Consider the following 20,313-nt stretch of genomic DNA (forward strand, 5'->3'; position numbering starts at 1 on the left):
CGTTTATAGTACAGCACACCGGTGTGTTGGGAGAGCAAATCCAGATTTACAATCGGAGCACCACGTTTAGTCAGTCATTGCAACTAGCATCATCAGGCGATAGCCAGATTTGTGGAGAAACCCTCCCGTTTCGTTCTTAGGGGGATACATTTGATCTTCTTGTTTCTTTCGGTAAAGTCACGTAGAAGGGAAGTAATAAAATAATAAAAATAAAACATAATAAAACAATTCTCACGACGTTTCGGCTACAACGCAAGCAGCCGTCTTCAGGTGAAGAATGAGACACTACCAAACTAGGAGCTTATATATAAGCTGCATTGGGGGTTGAAGAGCGCCTTAACAAAAAGAATGTGCATGTGAAGAGGGATTTAGCATATTCATGGAAAATGCGTAGGCGTTGGGCGGGGGGGTGTCAAAGTCATATTATGCCCATGCATTATGCAGGATCAGCAGCAACCAAGGGGGGTGCAGGGATTAGCAGTAACAAAGGAAAGGAATGTTAATGATATGTAGCTGCAGTTACTCAACAACCACGTAGAAAACTAAAGTATAAACTACATAAAAACTAAAGTATAAACTGCATCGCACCATCAGTATACTTACTATACTCTATAATAAGCTGAGTTACTAACAGCAAGTAATACATTACAATTTTACCTCGTAAAAATTCTATAATATGCTTCCATCTAAACCTTATTCTCTTACATCACACGAGCATATACCGTACTATATACTGCCATAGATAAACCCAACATTAAATTATATACTGTATTGCTGTAAATGTATAAGATATAGGTTGGTTTACAGCAATACAGTATATAATTTAATGTTGGGTTTATCTATGGCAGTATATAGTACGGTATATGCTCGTGTGATGTAAGAGAATAAGGTTTAGATGGAAGCATATTATAGAATTTTTACGAGGTAAAATTGTAATGTATTACTTGCTGTTAGTAACTCAGCTTATTATAGAGTATAGTAAGTATACTGATGGTGCGATGCAGTTTATACTTTAGTTTTTATGTAGTTTATACTTTAGTTTTCTACGTGGTTGTTGAGTAACTGCAGCTACATATCATTAACATTCCTTTCCTTTGTTACTGCTAATCCCTGCACCCCCCTTGGTTGCTGCTGATCCTGCATAATGCATGGGCATAATATGACTTTGACACCCCCCCGCCCAACGCCTACGCATTTTCCATGAATATGCTAAATCCCTCTTCACATGCACATTCTTTTTGTTAAGGCGCTCTTCAACCCCCAATGCAGCTTATATATAAGCTCCTAGTTTGGTAGTGTCTCATTCTTCACCTGAAGACGGCTGCTTGCGTTGTAGCCGAAACGTCGTGAGAATTGTTTTATTATGTTTTATTTTTATTATTTTATTACTTCCCTTCTACGTGACTTTACCGAAAGAAACAAGAAGATGAATCCCTGCAGTCACGAAAGCTTTAAATCGAGATACATTTGATGTAGTCATTTGTGAGCCCTTCAAGTGCGAAGGCCGGGGAGAGGGGGTAAGAAAACCCTCTATTGAGTCGTAACAATTCACCACACCAAGCAATTGGTAGGTTTGTAATTCAGGGTGCCGATTCAGGAATTCATTATTTGTAACATTGTGGTGAATGTTCACGTGAACCCACAACACTGGAAAAGATACATTCTTGCGCAAGGAATTTGATGTATGAAATGAGATAATCTACTGTATATTCATGAAGGTACCGATACATCATTACACCTATAGAAAGTTACACTTGTGTATTTTGATGGCGTTTGCTCAACAAGTGATGCTATCAGGCGAGTGATTTTATATGATTGAGTGGCATATGAAGTGGAATTGAATGCAACACGGGTGTTTTAGTGGAGGACAAGAATTCTGGATGTGGTTTGGACGGGAAAGAATTCTGCATAGGTTGACAAGGTTCTGTATTGAATGAAAGCAGTATTCTGCATTAAAAAAATAATACCGTATTGGACAAGACCAGGATTTTTGTTGTACTTTTTATTAATATAACCAGACACTTTAGGTTAAAGTTAGGACAGCTAATGCCATTGGCACAATCACACCTTCCTATCACTTCCTTCTGCCAGTTCCTGCAGCTGTTGCAGTCGGCGCCCGACCTCCAAGGACAGTTTTGTCTCAACATCACCATCGTCTGTCTGCCTTGAGGTCTTCTCCTTGTTTTAGTCCGTACATCTTTCAAGGACCCCTCATACAATATCATCACTGCCACTATCTTGTTTGAAGTCTTCCCCTTGGTCACTGAACTCTGGGTATCGGTAGAGTGCCCTCCTGTATCATGTACACTTGTCTTCTAATTACATCTACAAGGATTTTACGCCACTCTAGAATCTGAACCTCCACACTGTCCACTCTTATCCTTCTATGGAATTAATAGCATATATTTGGACCTGTATGCAAAGGTCTGAAGCATCAATTTTAATTGCTTGTGTAAAGTCCAACTCACCAATAATGTAGGGCAGACATTACAGAAACATTATTCATACACGAATCGTTATTTTATTTAAGCTACCCAAAAAGTCAACAGCATATTTCTTTCCAACATGCACATAGGCTATGTGTCCAAAGCTGTCAGATACAAATGTGAAGCTTCAATATTGAAGAAAAATACTATGAATTGACTCTTTAGGACAGCCCAAGTGATCTGACCATGACGTAACGAGCAAAGTCACAGCAAGGACATCTCTTGAGTGCATCCATATAAAAACAATTTCACTAACATTCAAATTTATGTAGGGCAGCCCAGGGAAACAACCTCGGTTGGTAGCTTCTAGAAGTCATATTTTTTGGGTTGGATCTATAACCAGGAAAGCCCCTCCAGTCTCACAAAGCCACTTTGAACAAGTGTCCATATTTGGAACATTTGGCCACATCTTAAGCAATTTTTGACATTTTTTATTTAGCTCTCGAGTGGGGAAAACATTGGATTGCCTAAAGAAAGCCCACCCACCACATATTAGAGGTAACAATAAACTCAAAAATCTCCACCATTAAGCCAGGATAATGCCTGCGGTACTGCTTTTTGAAGGAACATGAGGAGCATTATTATTTTGTCCAGCTGACTTTAGGAATGTCGTAATGTTCAGTCAGTGTGTCGAGGTGGCGGTTGAATTCCTGTAGACAGAAACAGAGATCAACATCAGATGCAGCTTCATAGAAGTAGCAGCAACACCATCATTAGCAGCAACTTCAACATAAGCATCATTAGCTTCAAAGGCAATCGTCACATTTGTAGCATTAGCAGCAGCGGCTTCAATATCATCGCTTCCATCACCAGCAGCATTATCGATCAATTACTATCAGGATTGTCACTACTTCTTCCACATAATATGGAATCTTAACTGCAAGAGATGGTGGGTAATTTCCACAATGACATTGCAAGATGCTCACCTCTACACGCTGCTTGTGTGTCTTGGATGCCTTCTGCAGCACTCGCTCCATTTGCTGAGTAAGCACAAAAACACATATAAATAAATACACTTGAACATATATAACGTGTACTAGCATTAATACAATATATATATATATGCATAAGCTACATATACAAAGTTCTAAAAGCCAAGCACATCACCTCCCAAAAAATTGTGACATTATAGCTGATATCAACCAATCAAAGGCTGCTACAAAAAACAAAGATTCTTCATATATCCTTAACAGACAGTTTGGGAAATGCTGTTAGCACCGAAGTCTGCTACCATACATATAAGCACGCACATCAACATATATCATCATCAGCCATGGTAATTTTACTGATAGATTAAGGCCATCACAAGCTGCAACTATGTCAAGTACATGTGATGTAATAATAAACCTACATCTCGTTGGTTGACGTCCTCTCTGACGCATACCACCCCTTGGCTGGTGCGAGCGTTAGTGCAACAGCTATATAGTGGCAGTACTTGCATCAGGGCCTAGTGTCATTGGTAGTGTCAGAGCTAGTGGTACTACGTGTTAATGATAGTGTCAGTGATTGCATCATGGCTATCACCAGGACCAGTGTCAGTTAACTGTTTAGGGTAATCCTACCCTCTTCTCCTGCATCTTGTCGAACGCCTTCTGAGCGGGAGTCCTCGTGTCTATATGTCCCCGCGGTGTCTCCCTCTCGTCCTCGTTATCTCTGCCTCCCTGGGCGCTGCTCACGCCGGTCTCCATCACTTTCCTCGCATCTCCTGAACGCTTGCGCTTCCTGTGAAACATGAGAAGATGCAGGAAGTGACAAAAATTAATAAACAGACGCAAGGGAAACCACAAGGGTGAGGGGGATTGGCGAAAAAATAGGTTATGGAGAGCCAGGAAGACGTAGATGAGACACTGGGTAGTGGGTGGAGGGCAGAAATGAATACAAATACACACGCGGAGAGAATAGGTGGAGTACAGGGAGACATGGTGGAAACCCACAGGGCAACGTGAAGACAGGGAGACTCACAGGGATACGGACATGAAGAAATACAATAACATGCATCTATAGACATGGACAAAATCTCCAGGCAGAGGCGCACAGACACAAAAAGACAACACAGGCACGATATACATATACACACAGGGAACTAAATAGTCCAAATAAATAAGGCACAGACATTAAACACACTGAGTCACAGATTAAATACTAACACACAAAGGCAGTGCAGCACATACACACACACCGATATAAACAAAAACACAAACAAGGATAAAAGACACGTTTACTGATACATCGATAGACATTGAGAGCATCAAATACGTACAGACACGGGCAGATATATATAAACACACGAGCCGACAAAGAAAAATGTAGACTAGGACACAAGCATAAACACGCACACAATGACAAGAAGAATCAGACATTAGATACAGAGACACGCCGAGACGATCCACACACAGGGTCAGAGATAAACACACAGGACCAGAAGATACAAACAGACTTAAAGACAAACATCACGTAATACAACTCCGTGACAATTCACCAAATAAGCAGTATAAGATTAATCATAAAGAGTTCATGCATAATTAGACCCATCTATAAAAACGTTTCCCGATAGCGCAATCGTGTACCGGCCTCGCCTGGCCTCGCCGTACCACTGAGGGAGGGGGTTGCTCGGTAGCTCCGCCAAGCAACACCGTAGGCTTCATAGGCCTCAACTAGGCCCGAGTACAATAACGATCCAAATATGGACCAATAAAGCGCGACACAAATATGCGGACATTTAAAGAGCAACATCGTGAAAACGTCGACGCTACACAACGAGCGCTTACTTTTTGACTCCCAGTTCCTTCACTCCCTTCAACTTGAGCGATCCCTTCTGAACGCTTTCGTAGTCGGCCATCGTTTAGTGCGAGACGAGCCCAGCGACGAACGAGACACGGAGACTCGGGGCGCCTACGTCACGGCGCCTCCTCCTATTGGCTGGAGGCGAACACGGCCAGACAAAAGGCACCCGGATAGCCTCAAATAGGGCGGTTAAGGGGCAAGTGCAGCCGCCCCCATATCAAGAATCTAAATGCAGGTGTACCTCGGTTAACGAAATTAATCGGTTCCAGGAAAATCATCGTTGATGGAAATTACCGTTGATCGAAAATAAAAAGACATCATGGGACCTCCTTTGACAGTAATCAAAATATGAGGATAGGTTTTCCCTTTTTATCTTGATTCCTTGTAAAATGTTTCAGTTTGGTGTTTTAACAACCTATTTTCATAGGAAATACATGTTAAAAGGCTTAATTTGTTCCGAGGCGATCGAAAGTTGACCCTTTTCACCATAAAAAACGTAGCCTCTAATATTTGAACACGATATTTTAATCAATAGACGTTATGAGAACATATTCAAGATTTAACATTCATATAAACACGGATAAATAATGAATCAATAAAGCATACAATTTTGCATAAATAGAGCATAAAATAAAAACAAATTTCTTACCTTAGTTTAAGAAGATGGGTGGCTTAACGAATTGATGGAGAAGTTGGGGTGGGAGAAAATTTATAGTGATTGATCTTCTTTAACTTTTTAGAAAAAAAACCCCCACTAAGTATTCAAGGGAGCTGTTTCCAGAAGCAACGCACCATCAATCACTGATGAGGAGCTCGCAGTCAGCAGCTCTCAAAACGCCTGTGTAAGGAGCATCGCTGATTGGCTGTAGGCCGCCGAGTCTCCACTTAGGAGCGCCCCGATTGGCTGAAATTGGCGACCGGGTCAATATCGTCAGACACATTTGTTAATCGAACATTTTTCGTTTATAGAAACAATCGGACCCTATGGGAGGCGGATCGTTAATTCAAATATCGTTAATCGATGGCATCGTAGAACGAGCGACCACTGTGTGTATACTGGAGGAATCCGATGAGCTATAAAGCTTTTTTTTCACAGATGTCCAGTAGGGGGGCCGGTCAGAACGTTACAACAACAAATAAAAAAAAAACACGATAAGAGTGCAAAGTATAGGAAGGTAACCAATCACTTAAATATATATGTACAAGCTAAACTATTTACAAATGTATACAAACACAACTAAACTATGTACACATGCAATTTGAATTTAGATACGTTATTTATTAAAGGGGCGCCACTTTGCTGTTGTGATGTTAACTTTCTCGCCTGGTTACAGGAGGTCGTTCGAGATTCGATCCCCATCCTGACGCTTGCTGCTGAATATTTGGGAGTTTGCCGTGTCTCTCTCCCCGTGGTCCGGGTCCTCCGGTTTTCCCCTTCACATTAAGAAACATTTCGATTTATGAGTGTGCTAATCCTACATAATGCACGGGTATAATATGACTTTGAGACCCCCCCCCTCCTACGCATTCCACAAGTAGTGACTAATCCCATATCTGCATTTTCCATAAATATGCTAAATTCATCTGCTGATATGCAAATTCCATTGTCAAGGCGCTCTTCCTCCCCTAACCCAGCTTAAATATACGCTGCCAAGCTTGGTGGTGTTCATTCAGACGCTGTCTTTCCGACAGACCTGTTCTTCACCTGAGGACGGCTGCTTGCGTTGTGGCCGAAACGTCGTGAGAAGTGTATTCTTTTCTTATTTTCTTATTTTTCTTATCTTATTATCTCCCTTCTACGTGACTTTACCGAAAGAACCAAGAAGATTAAAAAAACATGTATTCGATTATATTTAGAGATTTCGCTGCTCTAAATTTCCACGTGATAAGCCACTTCGTTGCGCTATTGTTTGTGGCCAGGTCGTCGCTTCTGCTAAAAAGCCGTGTGACTCAGTGGGCCTCACCTGGGTGTAACACAACAATAGTTCGGAGTTCCTGTGGTAAGGAACGCCGTGCCAGAAGATTGCCTCTGCGCAGCTTCACGAACAGCAGAGGGCGACTCGTGATCGCGAGCCGCAGCCTACGTGGTCTGTGCCCAATGGGGTCGTCCATAAATGACGTCACGCGATTTTGGACGATTTTGAACCCCCCCTCGTCACACGGCTTCACAAATAGTCAGACCCCCCCTAAAATATGACGTCACAAAGCTCTGCCCCCCCCCAAATCATATTTCTATTTTGAAAATAAAACATGCTTCAAATCGCTTTAAACTATTGTCATTGTAGTGCGTATTTAATGTGGCGCTGCACTCTGATGTTGTAGGAGAAAACATTTATTAAAAAGTATATTTAATTAAGTAGAACGTGTTGTCTATATTTATTTAAAGTTGCGCATTTTGATTTGACGTCACATTTCTCACCCCCCCCCCCCTCGTCACACATCGTCACAAATGTCTGACCCCCCCTCCCCAGATGCGTGACGTCATTTATGGACGGCCCCGTAGATTTGGCCTCAAATGAGTACCTGTATCGGTAGTATGCGTGTCCTCGCCGAGGTCGACGCAGGCTTAGTTGAGTACCTGGTGCGGTGTGTAAACATCAGCCCTGGGGAGATAAAGGCGGCCGGGCGTGGTGCTGGTCACCCCCCCCCCCTCGTCTGCTATGCTGACCTTAATAGGTGCTGGCCAACAGCATTTGCCCCAACAGTCTGTGTCGGCTAAAACGGCGAAATATCTATGTATGAGTGTGTGGGCGAATTTAACATGGCTTTACCGTGGCAGGCAGGATAGATCGACATTTCGGGCGACTGGCCGTCTTCAGGACAGAAAGAGTTCGACACACACACAGAGAGATAGTATTACAGATACTGTAGAGGACCGGTGGGGTTTGGGTGATGGTGAGAGATGTCAGAAAGAGTTAGATTGAGTGGTAATGACTGGCTCCCGCAAGTGCAATGAGTCCTCGCTGCATCCTAATGAGTTATCAGAGTGTGCCGAAATGCATGTAGGAGGTCGAACAGTTGCCCAAATCAGTTTCAAGACAAATACAAAGATCCCCCGTATAACCTCTAACAGACTGTTGGGGCAAGGGCTGTTAGCAAGCACCTATAAAAGCCGGCACGATACACGAGGGGGTGGGTGGCCAGCACGACGCCCGACCGCCTTTGTCTCTGCAGTGGCGATGTTTTGCAAAAACGCACCAGGTACTCATTTGAGGCTGAGTCGACCCAGGGGAGGCCCAGGACCGGTTCAGATAGCCGTCACTGGTGTTGGTCGTGAGCGGGAATCGAAGCCACCAGGTGCTTAGCGTAGCACGTTAATCGATACACTGTCGCTCCCCATACGGAGACACCACACACACACAAACATGTAAAACAATAACTCGGCCTTTGGTGCATTTATACAAAAAACATTAGCAGTCGCTGAACAACTTCATCACATGTTGCCCTCTTGTCATAGAGGTCGAGATCTAAACAGACACAATGTGGCTAAACGGACAGCAGCAGCAGCAGCAGTGAGAGGCAGAGATTCCGGCCTGCATTCGTTGACGGATTTGATAAAATGTGAGCATCAGGGTGCACCGCTGGTGCGCTGGTCAGCGAACTGAGGCCAGCCACCCGCTGGGTGGCGTATGATCAAACACCCCCAGTGACAGATAAGGCACGAGGAGGATTTCGTCCAGCAGCGTATTCTCTTCTCAAGCCTGTTATTGTTTGAATGGATAGGCCTGTTAATGTAGTGATGCTTTTTTTTCAACAAATATTAAGCCAAAAACAACTCGATTCGGTTGAATAAAACAGCTTAAGTGCAGGACTGAAGTTAGTTGAATACGTCGGCTTTCGCGAGCAATATCATCCATAATACAGGTGTTTTGGTTAAGATCGCGTGAATATAAATGTGTCGTTAAACCCGCCACCACCCGACACGGCCAATTATCGAGGTTTTGTCGCGTAAACAAAACATGCCAATTGGTTACTAATACAGCACACCGGTGTGTTGGGGAGCAAATCCACATGTACAATCTGTGTACGACATTTCGCCAGTAATTGCAACTCGCATCATCAGGCGGACAGCCAGATGAGTAGTGCAGTTCTCTGCATAGAGGTGGAACTTATGCTGAGCGCGTGAGTGCGTGTCACCCAACAGCGTGGTGGTGGGGCGGTGGCGCAGTGGTTAGCTCACTTCGCTACGAACCCGAGTTCGATTCCCACTCACAGCCAACATCAGTGGCGAATATCTGAACCGCTCCTGGGTTCTTTCCGAGGTCGACTCAGCCTAAAATGAGTACCTGGGGCAGTGGCAAAAAATCAGGACTGGGGCGACAAAGGCGGCCGGGCGTGATGCTGGCCACCCACCCCTTTCGTGTACCGTGTTGGCCTTTAATAGATGCTCGCTAACAACACTTTTCCCGACAGTCTTGTAAGGCTATATGGGGGATCTTTGTCTTTACTCCATGAGATGTATTTCTGACACAGCAAGGGTTAATATCGCATCTTCTTGGTTGGCTTGGAGTCGGGATTATCGGCATTAGGTACTACCACTAAGAGCGTGATTGAAGCCTATTCGTAATACTAATGATATATTACGCTATTTTTATCGTAATATCATACAATTGTAATATAATACTAAAATTATTGTAAGTTAATAATATTATTACTACTATAGTATATTCATATAATCCTATTAATTATTTAAAACCAACACTCGATAGCAAGATGCGATATGGATGTGACGTGGTCAAAATAATTCCCGATTTTGCGTTGAAATGAATCGCTCACTGATCGCGAGTGTTATCATCGATTTTTGGAATATGATCATACTCGATTAATCAATGCTAGGTCCTGTAGCTGTGGAGAGAGCACTGCGAGAGTAAAAGCCTGCAGGGTTCGGTGCGTGCGCGCGCGTGTGTGTTGTGTGTGTAACTCGGCTCCCCCACTCCCCTCTCCCCCACCAATCTCCCCGCTCTCTCTCTCTCTATAATGAATGACTTGTTTTCATTCCATCCTCATTAAACTCTCATTACCACCGCCGCGATCCCCAAAATCTGGAATTAGAGTCTCTCTCTCTCTGTTCACGCGCGCGCGCGCCTTAAACACGCGCGCGCACGCACGCGCACGCGGGTGCACGCGGGCACGCGCGAGAGTTCGGGTTCGGGCCAGGGTAAGGAGGGTTCGCGGTCGGCGCTAGAGTTAGGGTCAAGGTTCGTTTTGGGGATTTCATGTTTGGGTCAGAGGGTACGCGTCGTGTTGGGGTTCGTGGCGAGGTTCGAGTCAAGGGTTAGAACATGGGCAATGAATGGCGCTCTCGGCTTCGTGTTGGGGATATTGTTGGAGGTGAGAGTTACGACGACCTTATGGGTGTTGTTAAGATCGCTGTTAATGTCAGCCGGAGGAGAAGGGTTCGTGTTAGTTGTCTAGAGTCAGCGTTGGGGTTCGTGTTAGTATTTATGTTGAATTTATTTTGCACCCTACGTCGTCAAGCCAACCGTGCTAATGGCAAGTGCGGAGGGTCAGTGTTGGAGTTCAACGTCGGGGTAGCAGCGTTAATCTCAGTGGCAGTGGCGGTGTTAGTGTCGTTGCAGACAGAGCGGGTTTAGAGTTAGCGGTGGTGGTGCTCTCATGGTCGTGGTGAAAAGGAGAGGGGTCAGAGGCGAAGGGGTTAGAGGCCGAGGGTCTCCAGATGTCCCCCTGCGCGTGGCTGATGGAGGCAATTAAACACTTGACTGATGAGGGAGCTTTAATGAGCAACAACTTAATTAGTGACTAACGGGGGAGGGAGTGGGGTGGGGTGGGGGCATGTCCCTCGCCCTTCCTCTCCAACATCTCCACATCACGTCTCTTGCCTCGCTCCTCCCTCTAACGTCTCTCTCCTCTTCATAACGCATCGTGTTTCTCTCTCCCCCTCCCTCCCTCTCCATCCGCTCTCTCGATCCTCCGTCTCTTTCCACACATCCTTTCGCACTCTCTTTCTCTCTCTCTTAACATCTTCATGACAAGTCTCATATCCCGTCTGTCTCTTCCCCTCTTCTCATTCTCTCCACCCTGTCCTCGAGCTTGAAAAGTAAATTTTTTAAACTGATTCTGTGTTTCGTTTGTTGTCCTTCCCCCACACCTCAGATTAACACGGTTGGCTACGTACGGTGCGAAAGAAGTTCAACATACATACCCCTTTCCTTACCTCCCCTCACTTTCTCTCTCTCTCTCTCCAACAGCTTTATACAAATGTTACATCTCTCTCTCTCTCTCTCCCCCTTCTCATTCTCTCCTCTGTCCCTTACGCTATCTGTAACATCTTCCTATGACACATCTCATATCCCCCACGTTCCTCTCTGACCCGCTTCTACTGGACATCTGTGAGAAAGAGTTTCACAGCGCATCGGATGTCTCCAGTGCAAATAACGAGTCGCATTCTCTCCTTCACTCCATCGCATTGTCGAGTCTCTCCCTCGTGCTCTCTCGAAAATCTCCTTTCTGCTTTATTTGCTTTGGTCGCTCATACAAATATCGGTGCTGTGTTTGAGAGCTTTCGCTAATTCATTACTACAGCAGCTTTTGAAGTGCGTGGTGTGTGTGTATGTATGACTATATACACATTAGGGTGTGGGGAGCGGTCGTGTAACGCGCTGCAAAGCCTGCGATCCAAGTTCGATTCCCGCTCACAGCCAATAATAGTGACGGTAATCTGAATAGGTCCTGCGTCCTCCCTAGGTCGACTCAGCCTCAAATAAGAACCTTGTGCGGTATGTTAATATCGCCAATAGGGAGGCAAAGGCGGCCTTCATAGGTGCTACTCGATAACAGCACTTGCCCCAAAAGTCGGTTAAGGCTCTACTGGGGGATCTTTGTCTTTGTACATTCGGGTGCCACTTAAATTTCAAATTTGTTATTTTCAAGTTCCAACCTCCTGGCTTGATTCATTCGCCTGTTAAACTGAAGCATTGCGTGTTTAAAGACAATCCGCTCCATTTTGACTGATTTCATAACGGAGCTGAGACATGCTTTACAGTCAATAACGAGGCATAGACGCAGAGATGACGAGAAGGCGGAGATTCTGAGCAGCCTGTACACTTTAAGAGGTTAGAATGAGATTCTCAGCAGCTGACCGTTACACCCAGGGTCTGATCCAATAAAACGGAACCTCACCGTTTCATGAGCACACTGAGTGGTGCCCTACGTGGAGTGGAGCGGTGGGTAACGCACTGCCATACAGAATCAAAATCAGAATATCTATTTATACTGGAGGAATCATATCAGCTATAAAACTCTTTTTCACAGATGCTCAGTAGGGGCACGGGGTAAGAACGTTACAACAACAAACAATACAACAACATCATAGTCGTGCAAAGTACGAGAAAGGTAAACATGTCACCCAAACACATACAAAAAAAACGAAACCATCGCCATCCTAGCAGGCAAAGCCCACTGAGCTATTCATTTATTTTTCAGAAGCGACCTGGCCACAAATGATAGCTCAACAAAGTGGGCCATCATTTTAACATTTCCAGCACCAAAATAATCAAAATGATCTCAATGCAGTTTTTAAATGTGGAGGGGAAACCTGAAAGACCCGGAGAACCCAACGACCTGAGTTCGATTCCCAGGCCACAGCGAACATCAATGGCGAGTGGTATTTGAATTTGGTTTCAGGCCTCTCCCTCCTCCCCTTCGCCAACCACTACTAATCACACGTGGTGAAGTATGGTCAAACAACCCCGAATTTACTGACACGACGCATTCGTCAATATTACTCTGTGCGGCCTTGAAATTTCAAATAATATATAATAGGGTGACGTTTCGGGCAATGGCCCTTTCTTCATTGCACGTGACACGGCGTGGTGAGGAATCATACAGCAGTGGATTGACAAAAGGCTGTACGATTAGCACGGTTGACTACGTACGAGAACCCACATTGTGGCCCTCCTCTGTCCTCAATTCGCTCCTCCTCCTCTCCCGCAACTCTCTCTCTTCTCGATCTCCTTACGCTCTCTCTCTAAATTCTCTCTTCTCTCTCTCCCCTCTATTCTCCCCTCTCCTCTCTGCCTCCCCCCTTCCCCCCGCTCCCCCCCCCCCTCTCTCTCTCCCCCCCCCTCTCTCTCTAATGGATCGCTGTTAGTTTAGCTCTCGGTGTGAGATTTCGCTAAGAGGCGCTCATCCCTGGATTAGACTTCACTCGGCACTGAGAAAACGGGACCTCACAGACTGACACATGCGCACATACACATATACACAGACACAGATCCCTCGTATAGCCTTTAACAGACTGTTGGGGCAAGTGCTGTTCATGGCACGCGAGGGCGGTGGGTAGCCAGCACCACGCCCGGCCGCCTTTGTCTCCCCAGTGCTGACGCTTACACACCGCACCAGGTACTCCTTGGAGGCTGAGTCGACCTAGGGGAGGCCCAGGACCGGTTCAACTAGCTATTAGTCACCGATGTTGGCCGTGAGCGAGAATCAAACTCAGATAGCCTGGTTCGTCGCGCAGTGTGCGACACACACACAAAGACACACAGATAAATATACTGTATACACATATATACATAGATATGTAAACCATTTATTCCACATACGTGTAGAGAGACACATAAATACTGTACACGTATCCTCTTCCAACACGTCTGATAATCGTGGAAGAGTAGGCCAAAGTAGGCTCTAGAGGGGCTCTCTAGGGCTCCCTCTCGTGGAGGTCCTTCCACCAACAGTGGCGTGAGCAGGAAATTGCAGGGCTGCGCCGTTGTCGCATGCACGCACGACATCGCGGCTACACACGGAATTGAGCTTTCGGGAGGTGGAAATTCCACATTCCTTTGGCAAGAGACAGTCTTCCCATATATGCAGCACTGTTGACTTATATTCCAAAAAGGGTACTAATTTTATCGACCCTGATATTATATGATTTCAAACTAATGTTAGCCGTGGTCGGGAATCGAACGCAGGTAACTGGAACCATAACACTGCACAAATCACTACACCGCTGCATCCTTTAACACCCACACAAAAATCCCCCGTATAGCCTCAACAGACTGTAAGGGCAAGTGTAGCTGGCACCTATGAAGGCCGGCACGGCACACGATGGGATGGGTGGACAGCACCACACCCGGTCGCCTTTGTCTCTCCTGGAGCGATGTTTACACATCGCACCAGGTACTCATTTGAGGCTGAGTCTACCTAGGGGAGTCCCAGAACCGTTTCAGGTAATCATCACTCGGGTCGCCGTGTTCGTAGCGCAGCGCGCTAACCGCTACACCACCGCTCCCCACGTACACACACAGACACGCGCACACAGATTCCCTCTCTCCCTCTCTCCTTCAGAATTAATCTGTGAGCCGAGCACTCGGATCGGATCAAAATGGATTAGAGACAAGATGCTCCCTTAAGTCTCCTTAGCTCTCCCCTAACTCCCTCTAACTCTCCCAGATAAGATGGGAGACGGCGTCAACAGACAAACTCACAGACACACCGTCCATCGACACTCTCCACCACTCTCCCCCAACTCTAACAAATTCTACGCCACTATACCCAACTCTCCATCATCTCCACCACTTTCCCCAACTCTCCACCACTCTCCACAACTCTCCACCATCTCCACCACTCTCCCCCAACTCTACCCCGTCCCACCACTCTCCCTGCCGCTCCTCAACTGCCGTTGGCCCAGTTGCATCAAACATAGTAGTAGGTTTTTACCCTTTCAACTGGTACAACAACTGACACCTTTATACAAGGCATCATGTTTGCAATAACCACAACACAAGCAGTCAAAATGCAAACAAAAATAAACAACTCTGATGATGATAATAATATGCACTGTCCTTGAAGTTGATTGGTCCACACCCGAGACAGCTTTTCTTAGAGCCTAGTCTCACATGGTGTTGGACCAGATGACGCCAAAAGTCGAGAGCACCATGCTTCAGTGTGATCACCTACTCGGAGTCAATTGAGAGAGGCTTTCTCTGAGGATATTTAGAACCACAGGCCACGTGTGTCAACTCTGCCTAACGGTACCCCCCCCCCTCTCTCATCCTCATCTCCCCCGGCTCCCATCTCCCCCCCCCCCCCCCGCCTTCTCTTCTATCACCCACGGCTCCTGTAAGGCCGACACGGCGTGTGGTGTCACGGCACCATGGCCTGTGTAACCCAGCTTGCTGGAGAGCGGTGGCGCAGTGGTGAGCGCACTGCGCTACGAACCCAGCTTGTTGGAGAGCGGTAGCGCAGTGGTGAACGCACTGCCACCAACACCAGTGACAATTATCTGAACCTCGTCCTGGGCCTCCCCTAGGTCGACTCAGCCTCAAACGAGTACCTGGTGCGGTGCTTAAACATCGCTACTTTGGAGACAAATGCGGCCGGGCGTGGTGATGGCCACCCACCCCCCTCGTGTGTCGTGCCTGCCTTCATAGGGGCTGCTCGCTAACAGCACTTGTCCCTACAGTCTGTTAAAGCTACACGGGGGGTCTTTGTGTTTATGGGGACAGTGAGGGGTTGGTGGACCGCACAAACGACAAATGTCGTGAAATCCTCCCCCCCTATGATGGCAGTACGGCAAGTGGATTCATCACCATCTGTATTCCATCTGTAGGGAAATGTAGTGTCACCCACCTTGTGCGCGTGGGCTTTCCCCAGATACTCACGATCTCCTGCCACGTGTATGAACACTCGTGTATCGAGTTGGCCAGACATCACGATAATGGACCACAGAACTTGAGCAACAGCTGGCGCCAATTCTGGCCTCTATCTCTCTTGTCGGTGGTTGCTTCCCGTGTCTCTTGATGAAGCTCAACTCCAAAACTATTTTTGTTGTTTACCAAGCAAGGCCCACTGGAGCTATATAGCTATTTTTTTTATAAGCGACTTGTCCGTAAATGATAGCTCAACGAAGTGGCTTATCACGTGGAAATTGACAGCTGCCAAATACTATAAATGCGTGATGTTGACTCTAAATGTGGAGAGAAACCCCGGAGGACCGGACAAAAAATCCACGCGACCGTGGGGTGAGAGAGACACCGCAAACTCCACATTTTCAGCAGGCGTCGGGATCGAACCCACGTCTTCCTCCATACCAAGCGAGGTATTTACATCTCGCCACCGTGACGATTCTCTCTCTGTGAGCGTGAGAACTGTGCTCGCGTTCTAAAGTAGCGAGATAGCGAGATTAGCGTGGCTCACCCCTACACTCACCACCCTCCTCGCTTCTCCTCCACCCGAGGATTTGAGGACTGATGGGGAGGAGTGCAAGTTTCATTTGAGGAGGTTGCGCGCAAGAGATCAGGAGAATGAGTCCAGGTGTCTGCACGTACAACACATACATACACTAGCAATTAATACGTGCATTAAAACATACACGAACACATGTCACAATTCGCTTTCGAAGACGACGTAACGAACATTAGAGAGAAAAAAAAATTCGCGTCCGTTAAAGCGTTCTTGTGATGTCCCCGACTCGTCACCCCCAACGCACGATGAGTCGGTGGAGCATCAAGAGAGACCCAAATCTCTCCCCTCTCACTTCTCACACTGCTGCCATCTCCCTACAATCTCCCCTCTTCCACCTTTCTCATCGCTTTCCACTCTCAATCACACACCCCCCCTCTCCTCTCTCTCTACTCCTTACGCGTCTAAATCCTTCCCGCATCACTTCATCCTCATCCTCTCTCTCCTCTACGCTCTTCCCCTCTATCCATCTCCACTATCTTCTCTCTCATCTACCCTCTCCATGCTCCCCTCTATCCCTCCATCTCCCCTCTCTCATATCTCCCACCTCTCCTCTCCATTCTCCCCTCATCTCCCCCCATCTTTCCCCACTCCATTCTCCCCTCTATCCCTCCAAACTCTCTCTCATCTCCCACCTCTCCTCTCCATTCTCCCCTCCATCCCTCTCATCTCTCTCTCATCTCTCTCATCTCCCCTCTCTCCTCCCTCCAATCCATTCTCTCATCTCTCTCTCATCTTTCACCTCTCCTCTCCATTCTCCCCTCTATCCCTTTCATCTCTCTCATCTCCCCTCTCTCCTCCCTCCACTCCATTCTCCCCTCTATCCCTCTCATCTCCCCTCTCTCATCTCTCTCATCTCTCTCATCTCCCACCTCTCATCTCCATTCTCCCCTCTATCCCTCTCATCTCTCTCATCTCCCCCCATCTCCTCTCCCTACATCTCCTCTCCCATATATCCCTCCCATCTCTCTCCGCGCCCCCCCCCCTCTCTCTTTATTAATTGTTGGTGTCGCGAGCACCTAATTGAAAATGATTCCGAGGCCGAGGAAGCATCTGTCATGCGGCTCATTAACCCCCCCCCCTCTCCACCCCATCCCCCCCACACAATTCCCCTCCCAGCCAATTACCAACAATAACGGCAATTAACGCGCGTGCTTCAAAGCCTAGCGGGCGTGACGGTAAAGACCCCCGTGCGTATGTGCGGGTCGAGGTGCGTGTCGGGGTGGGTGGGTGGGTGGGGGGAGCGGTGGCGCAGTGGTTAGTGCACTGCGCTGTGAACCCGGCTACCTGAGTTCGAGTCACGATCACCAACGCCAGTGACGAATAGCTGAACCGGACCTGCGCCTCCCCTGGGTCGACTCAGCCATAAATGAGTAACTTTGAAATCTAGACTGTAAACGGGTTTCTTTAGAACTGATTTTGTGTCGAGTTTGTTGTCTTTTCCCCGCACCTCAGATTAGCACGGGTGGCTATGTACGGTGCGAAAGAAGTTCAACATACGTAAATAATACCTGGTGCGGTGTGTAAACATCGCCACAAGGAAGACTAAGGCGGCCGGGCGTGGTGTCGGGCCCTCTCACCCCGTCGTGTGACGTACCGGCCTTAATATTTGCTCGCTAACAGCGCTTGCCCCAACAGTCTGTCAAGGCTATACGGGGGATCTTTGTATTTGTTTGTGGAGCAGTGGGGTAGCGGTTAGTGCCACAAACCCGGCCAACCTGAGTTCGATTTCCGGCCACGGCTAACATCAGTGGCGAGTGATATACACCTACTTGTGCCGGGCCTCCCTTAGATCGACTCAGCCTTAAATGAGTAAACAACCGCACGAGGGAATCAAGCCGTGCTGGTTCCGTGCCAACCCGAGAAACACGACTTAGGCCGCGTTCTCTGGACTGGCCTTCACCAACCAGAAGATAAAAAAAAAACTTAAAATCGACTTTCATGAGCACAATAATAGCACGCGGCTTATATCACAGCGGCGTGACTGCAACTCGGAGTCGTCTAGAATGGCGCGGGAGACGCGGGCCTTGGTGTGTGTGGCGATAACGGGGCCGTCCATAAATGACGTCACGCGATTTTGGACGGATTTTGATCCCCCCACCCCCCGTCGTCACACGTCGTCACAAAAAGTCAGACCCCCCCCCCCCCTCAAATATGACGTCACAAAGCTCTGCCCCCCCCCCCCAAAACCATATTTCCATTTTGAAAATAAAACATGCTTCAAATCGCTTTAAACTAGTGTCATTGTAGTGCGTATTTAATGTGGCACTGCACTCTGATGTTGTAGGAGAAACATTTATAAAAACAAGTATATTTACTTAAGTAGAACGTGTTGTCTATATTTATTTCAAGTTGCGCATTTTGATGTGACGTCACATTTCTCAAACCCCCCCCCCCCCTCGTCACACATCGTCACAGATGTCTGACCCCCCCCCCCCCAGGTGCGTGACGTCATTTATGGACGGCCCCTTACCGAAAAGCTGTGCCTTTGGGTTGTGCTTTTTTTTCTGTAAACTCCTGCCGCATGGTTCTTAGAAACCCATTAAACATCCATCTCACATCCATAACCACGTGGCTTCTCAACATGATAGTACGTCTGTGTGCATTGCTGCCATCAGAAGCTTGCTTGGTGCATAATGAGGCCAGGGTTCTTCATAATGACCTTGTCAGAGACACGGAGTTCCACATCGCTGAGAACCTGAATTCAAGTTCCGAGTATGGGTATCTCTTGCTCTCTCTCTCTCTTGCTCTCTCACAATGGCTGTGTTAGCGACACTGAGCTTGTCCTGGCAAGATCTTTCGTTTCAATCACAAGTTCAGGTGCCGGTTCTCAGCTCCTTCAACAAAGACCGCGCAAACAGCCACGCGTGTTACATTAGGTGTGTCATTTAATTATAATTGTGCCCACCCTGAGTATTACACGTGATGCAAATGCTTTTGTCAAGGCGCTCTTCCCCCTCCAACCCAGCTTAAATATACGCTCCAAGCTTGGGGTGTTTCATTCAGACGCTGTCTTCCCGGCAGACCTGTTCTTCACCCGAGGACGGCTGCTTGCGTTGTGGCCGAAACGTCGTGAGAATTATTTTATTATGTTTTATTTTTATTATTTTATTATTTCCCTTCTACGTGACTTTACCAAAAGAACCAAGAAGATGAATCCCTGCAGTCACGAAAGCTTTAAATCGAAACGTGACGGGTTGTCACGAAGAGACCCCCTCGGAATGTTGCGCCACGCCGTGTTGATGCGAGGCAGTTGAAGGAGAGACTGGCCCCGGGTGGCTCAGAGGAGGCGGAGCGCTGAGACGCCGCCAAGAGAGGCCCGGGGGTTGACCTTGGGATTCAGCCGCTTGTGATTGAACCCTGTGCTCGAGTGGAGTGAGTTGAACGCCTTAGCGCGGTCACCACTGATTTACAAGAGAGATAAAGATTTCCCGCAGTGCCGTTCGCGAGGACCGATGAAGGTGGCCAGTGGCGATATTTGCACACCCGTACCGGGAACTCATTTGAGGCTGAGTCGACCTAGGGGAGGCCCAGGACCGGTTCAGATAATCGTCACCGCTCCCCGCCACACACACACACACACCCCACACACAAGAACACATCTATCCAACGAAACTTGCTTCTTCATTACTGATTTCACGAAATTCTTCTACCTCGGAGTGAATTCCAAATGGACGTTCCGTTCATTCATCACATTCCACGCCATCGATAAAACGATCACAATCAAATTGGGATCAAGGCATCGATAAAGAAACGCGTTCACTGTTTATCTGTTGCAACCTGGATAATTATGTTTATTGCGAGCCACGTGACGTTATTTTGGGCCTCAGCGACTGCATTT

At 47.0% G+C, this 20,313-nt stretch overlaps 1 protein-coding gene across 1 annotated transcript; it reads right to left on the reverse strand.

Moving 5' to 3' along the window:
• Positions 1-1,982: 1,982 nt before the first annotated feature.
• FAM32A (family with sequence similarity 32 member A) lies at positions 1,983-5,393 on the reverse strand. The gene is made up of 4 exons (XM_061558103.1): positions 5,255-5,393; positions 4,049-4,208; positions 3,413-3,466; positions 1,983-3,136 (listed from the first exon to the last, which is right to left on the reverse strand). Exons 1-4 carry the CDS (start codon positions 5,323-5,325, stop codon positions 3,068-3,070), a joined length of 354 nt encoding a protein of 117 aa, XP_061414087.1. The 5' UTR covers positions 5,326-5,393; the 3' UTR covers positions 1,983-3,067.
• Positions 5,394-20,313: the final 14,920 nt, after the last annotated feature.

Source organism: Lethenteron reissneri, chromosome 24 (genome assembly GCF_015708825.2).
Source record: "Lethenteron reissneri isolate LAM-NWPU_2019-01 chromosome 24, ASM1570882v1, whole genome shotgun sequence".
Taxonomy (NCBI): Eukaryota; Metazoa; Chordata; class Hyperoartia; order Petromyzontiformes; family Petromyzontidae; genus Lethenteron; species Lethenteron reissneri.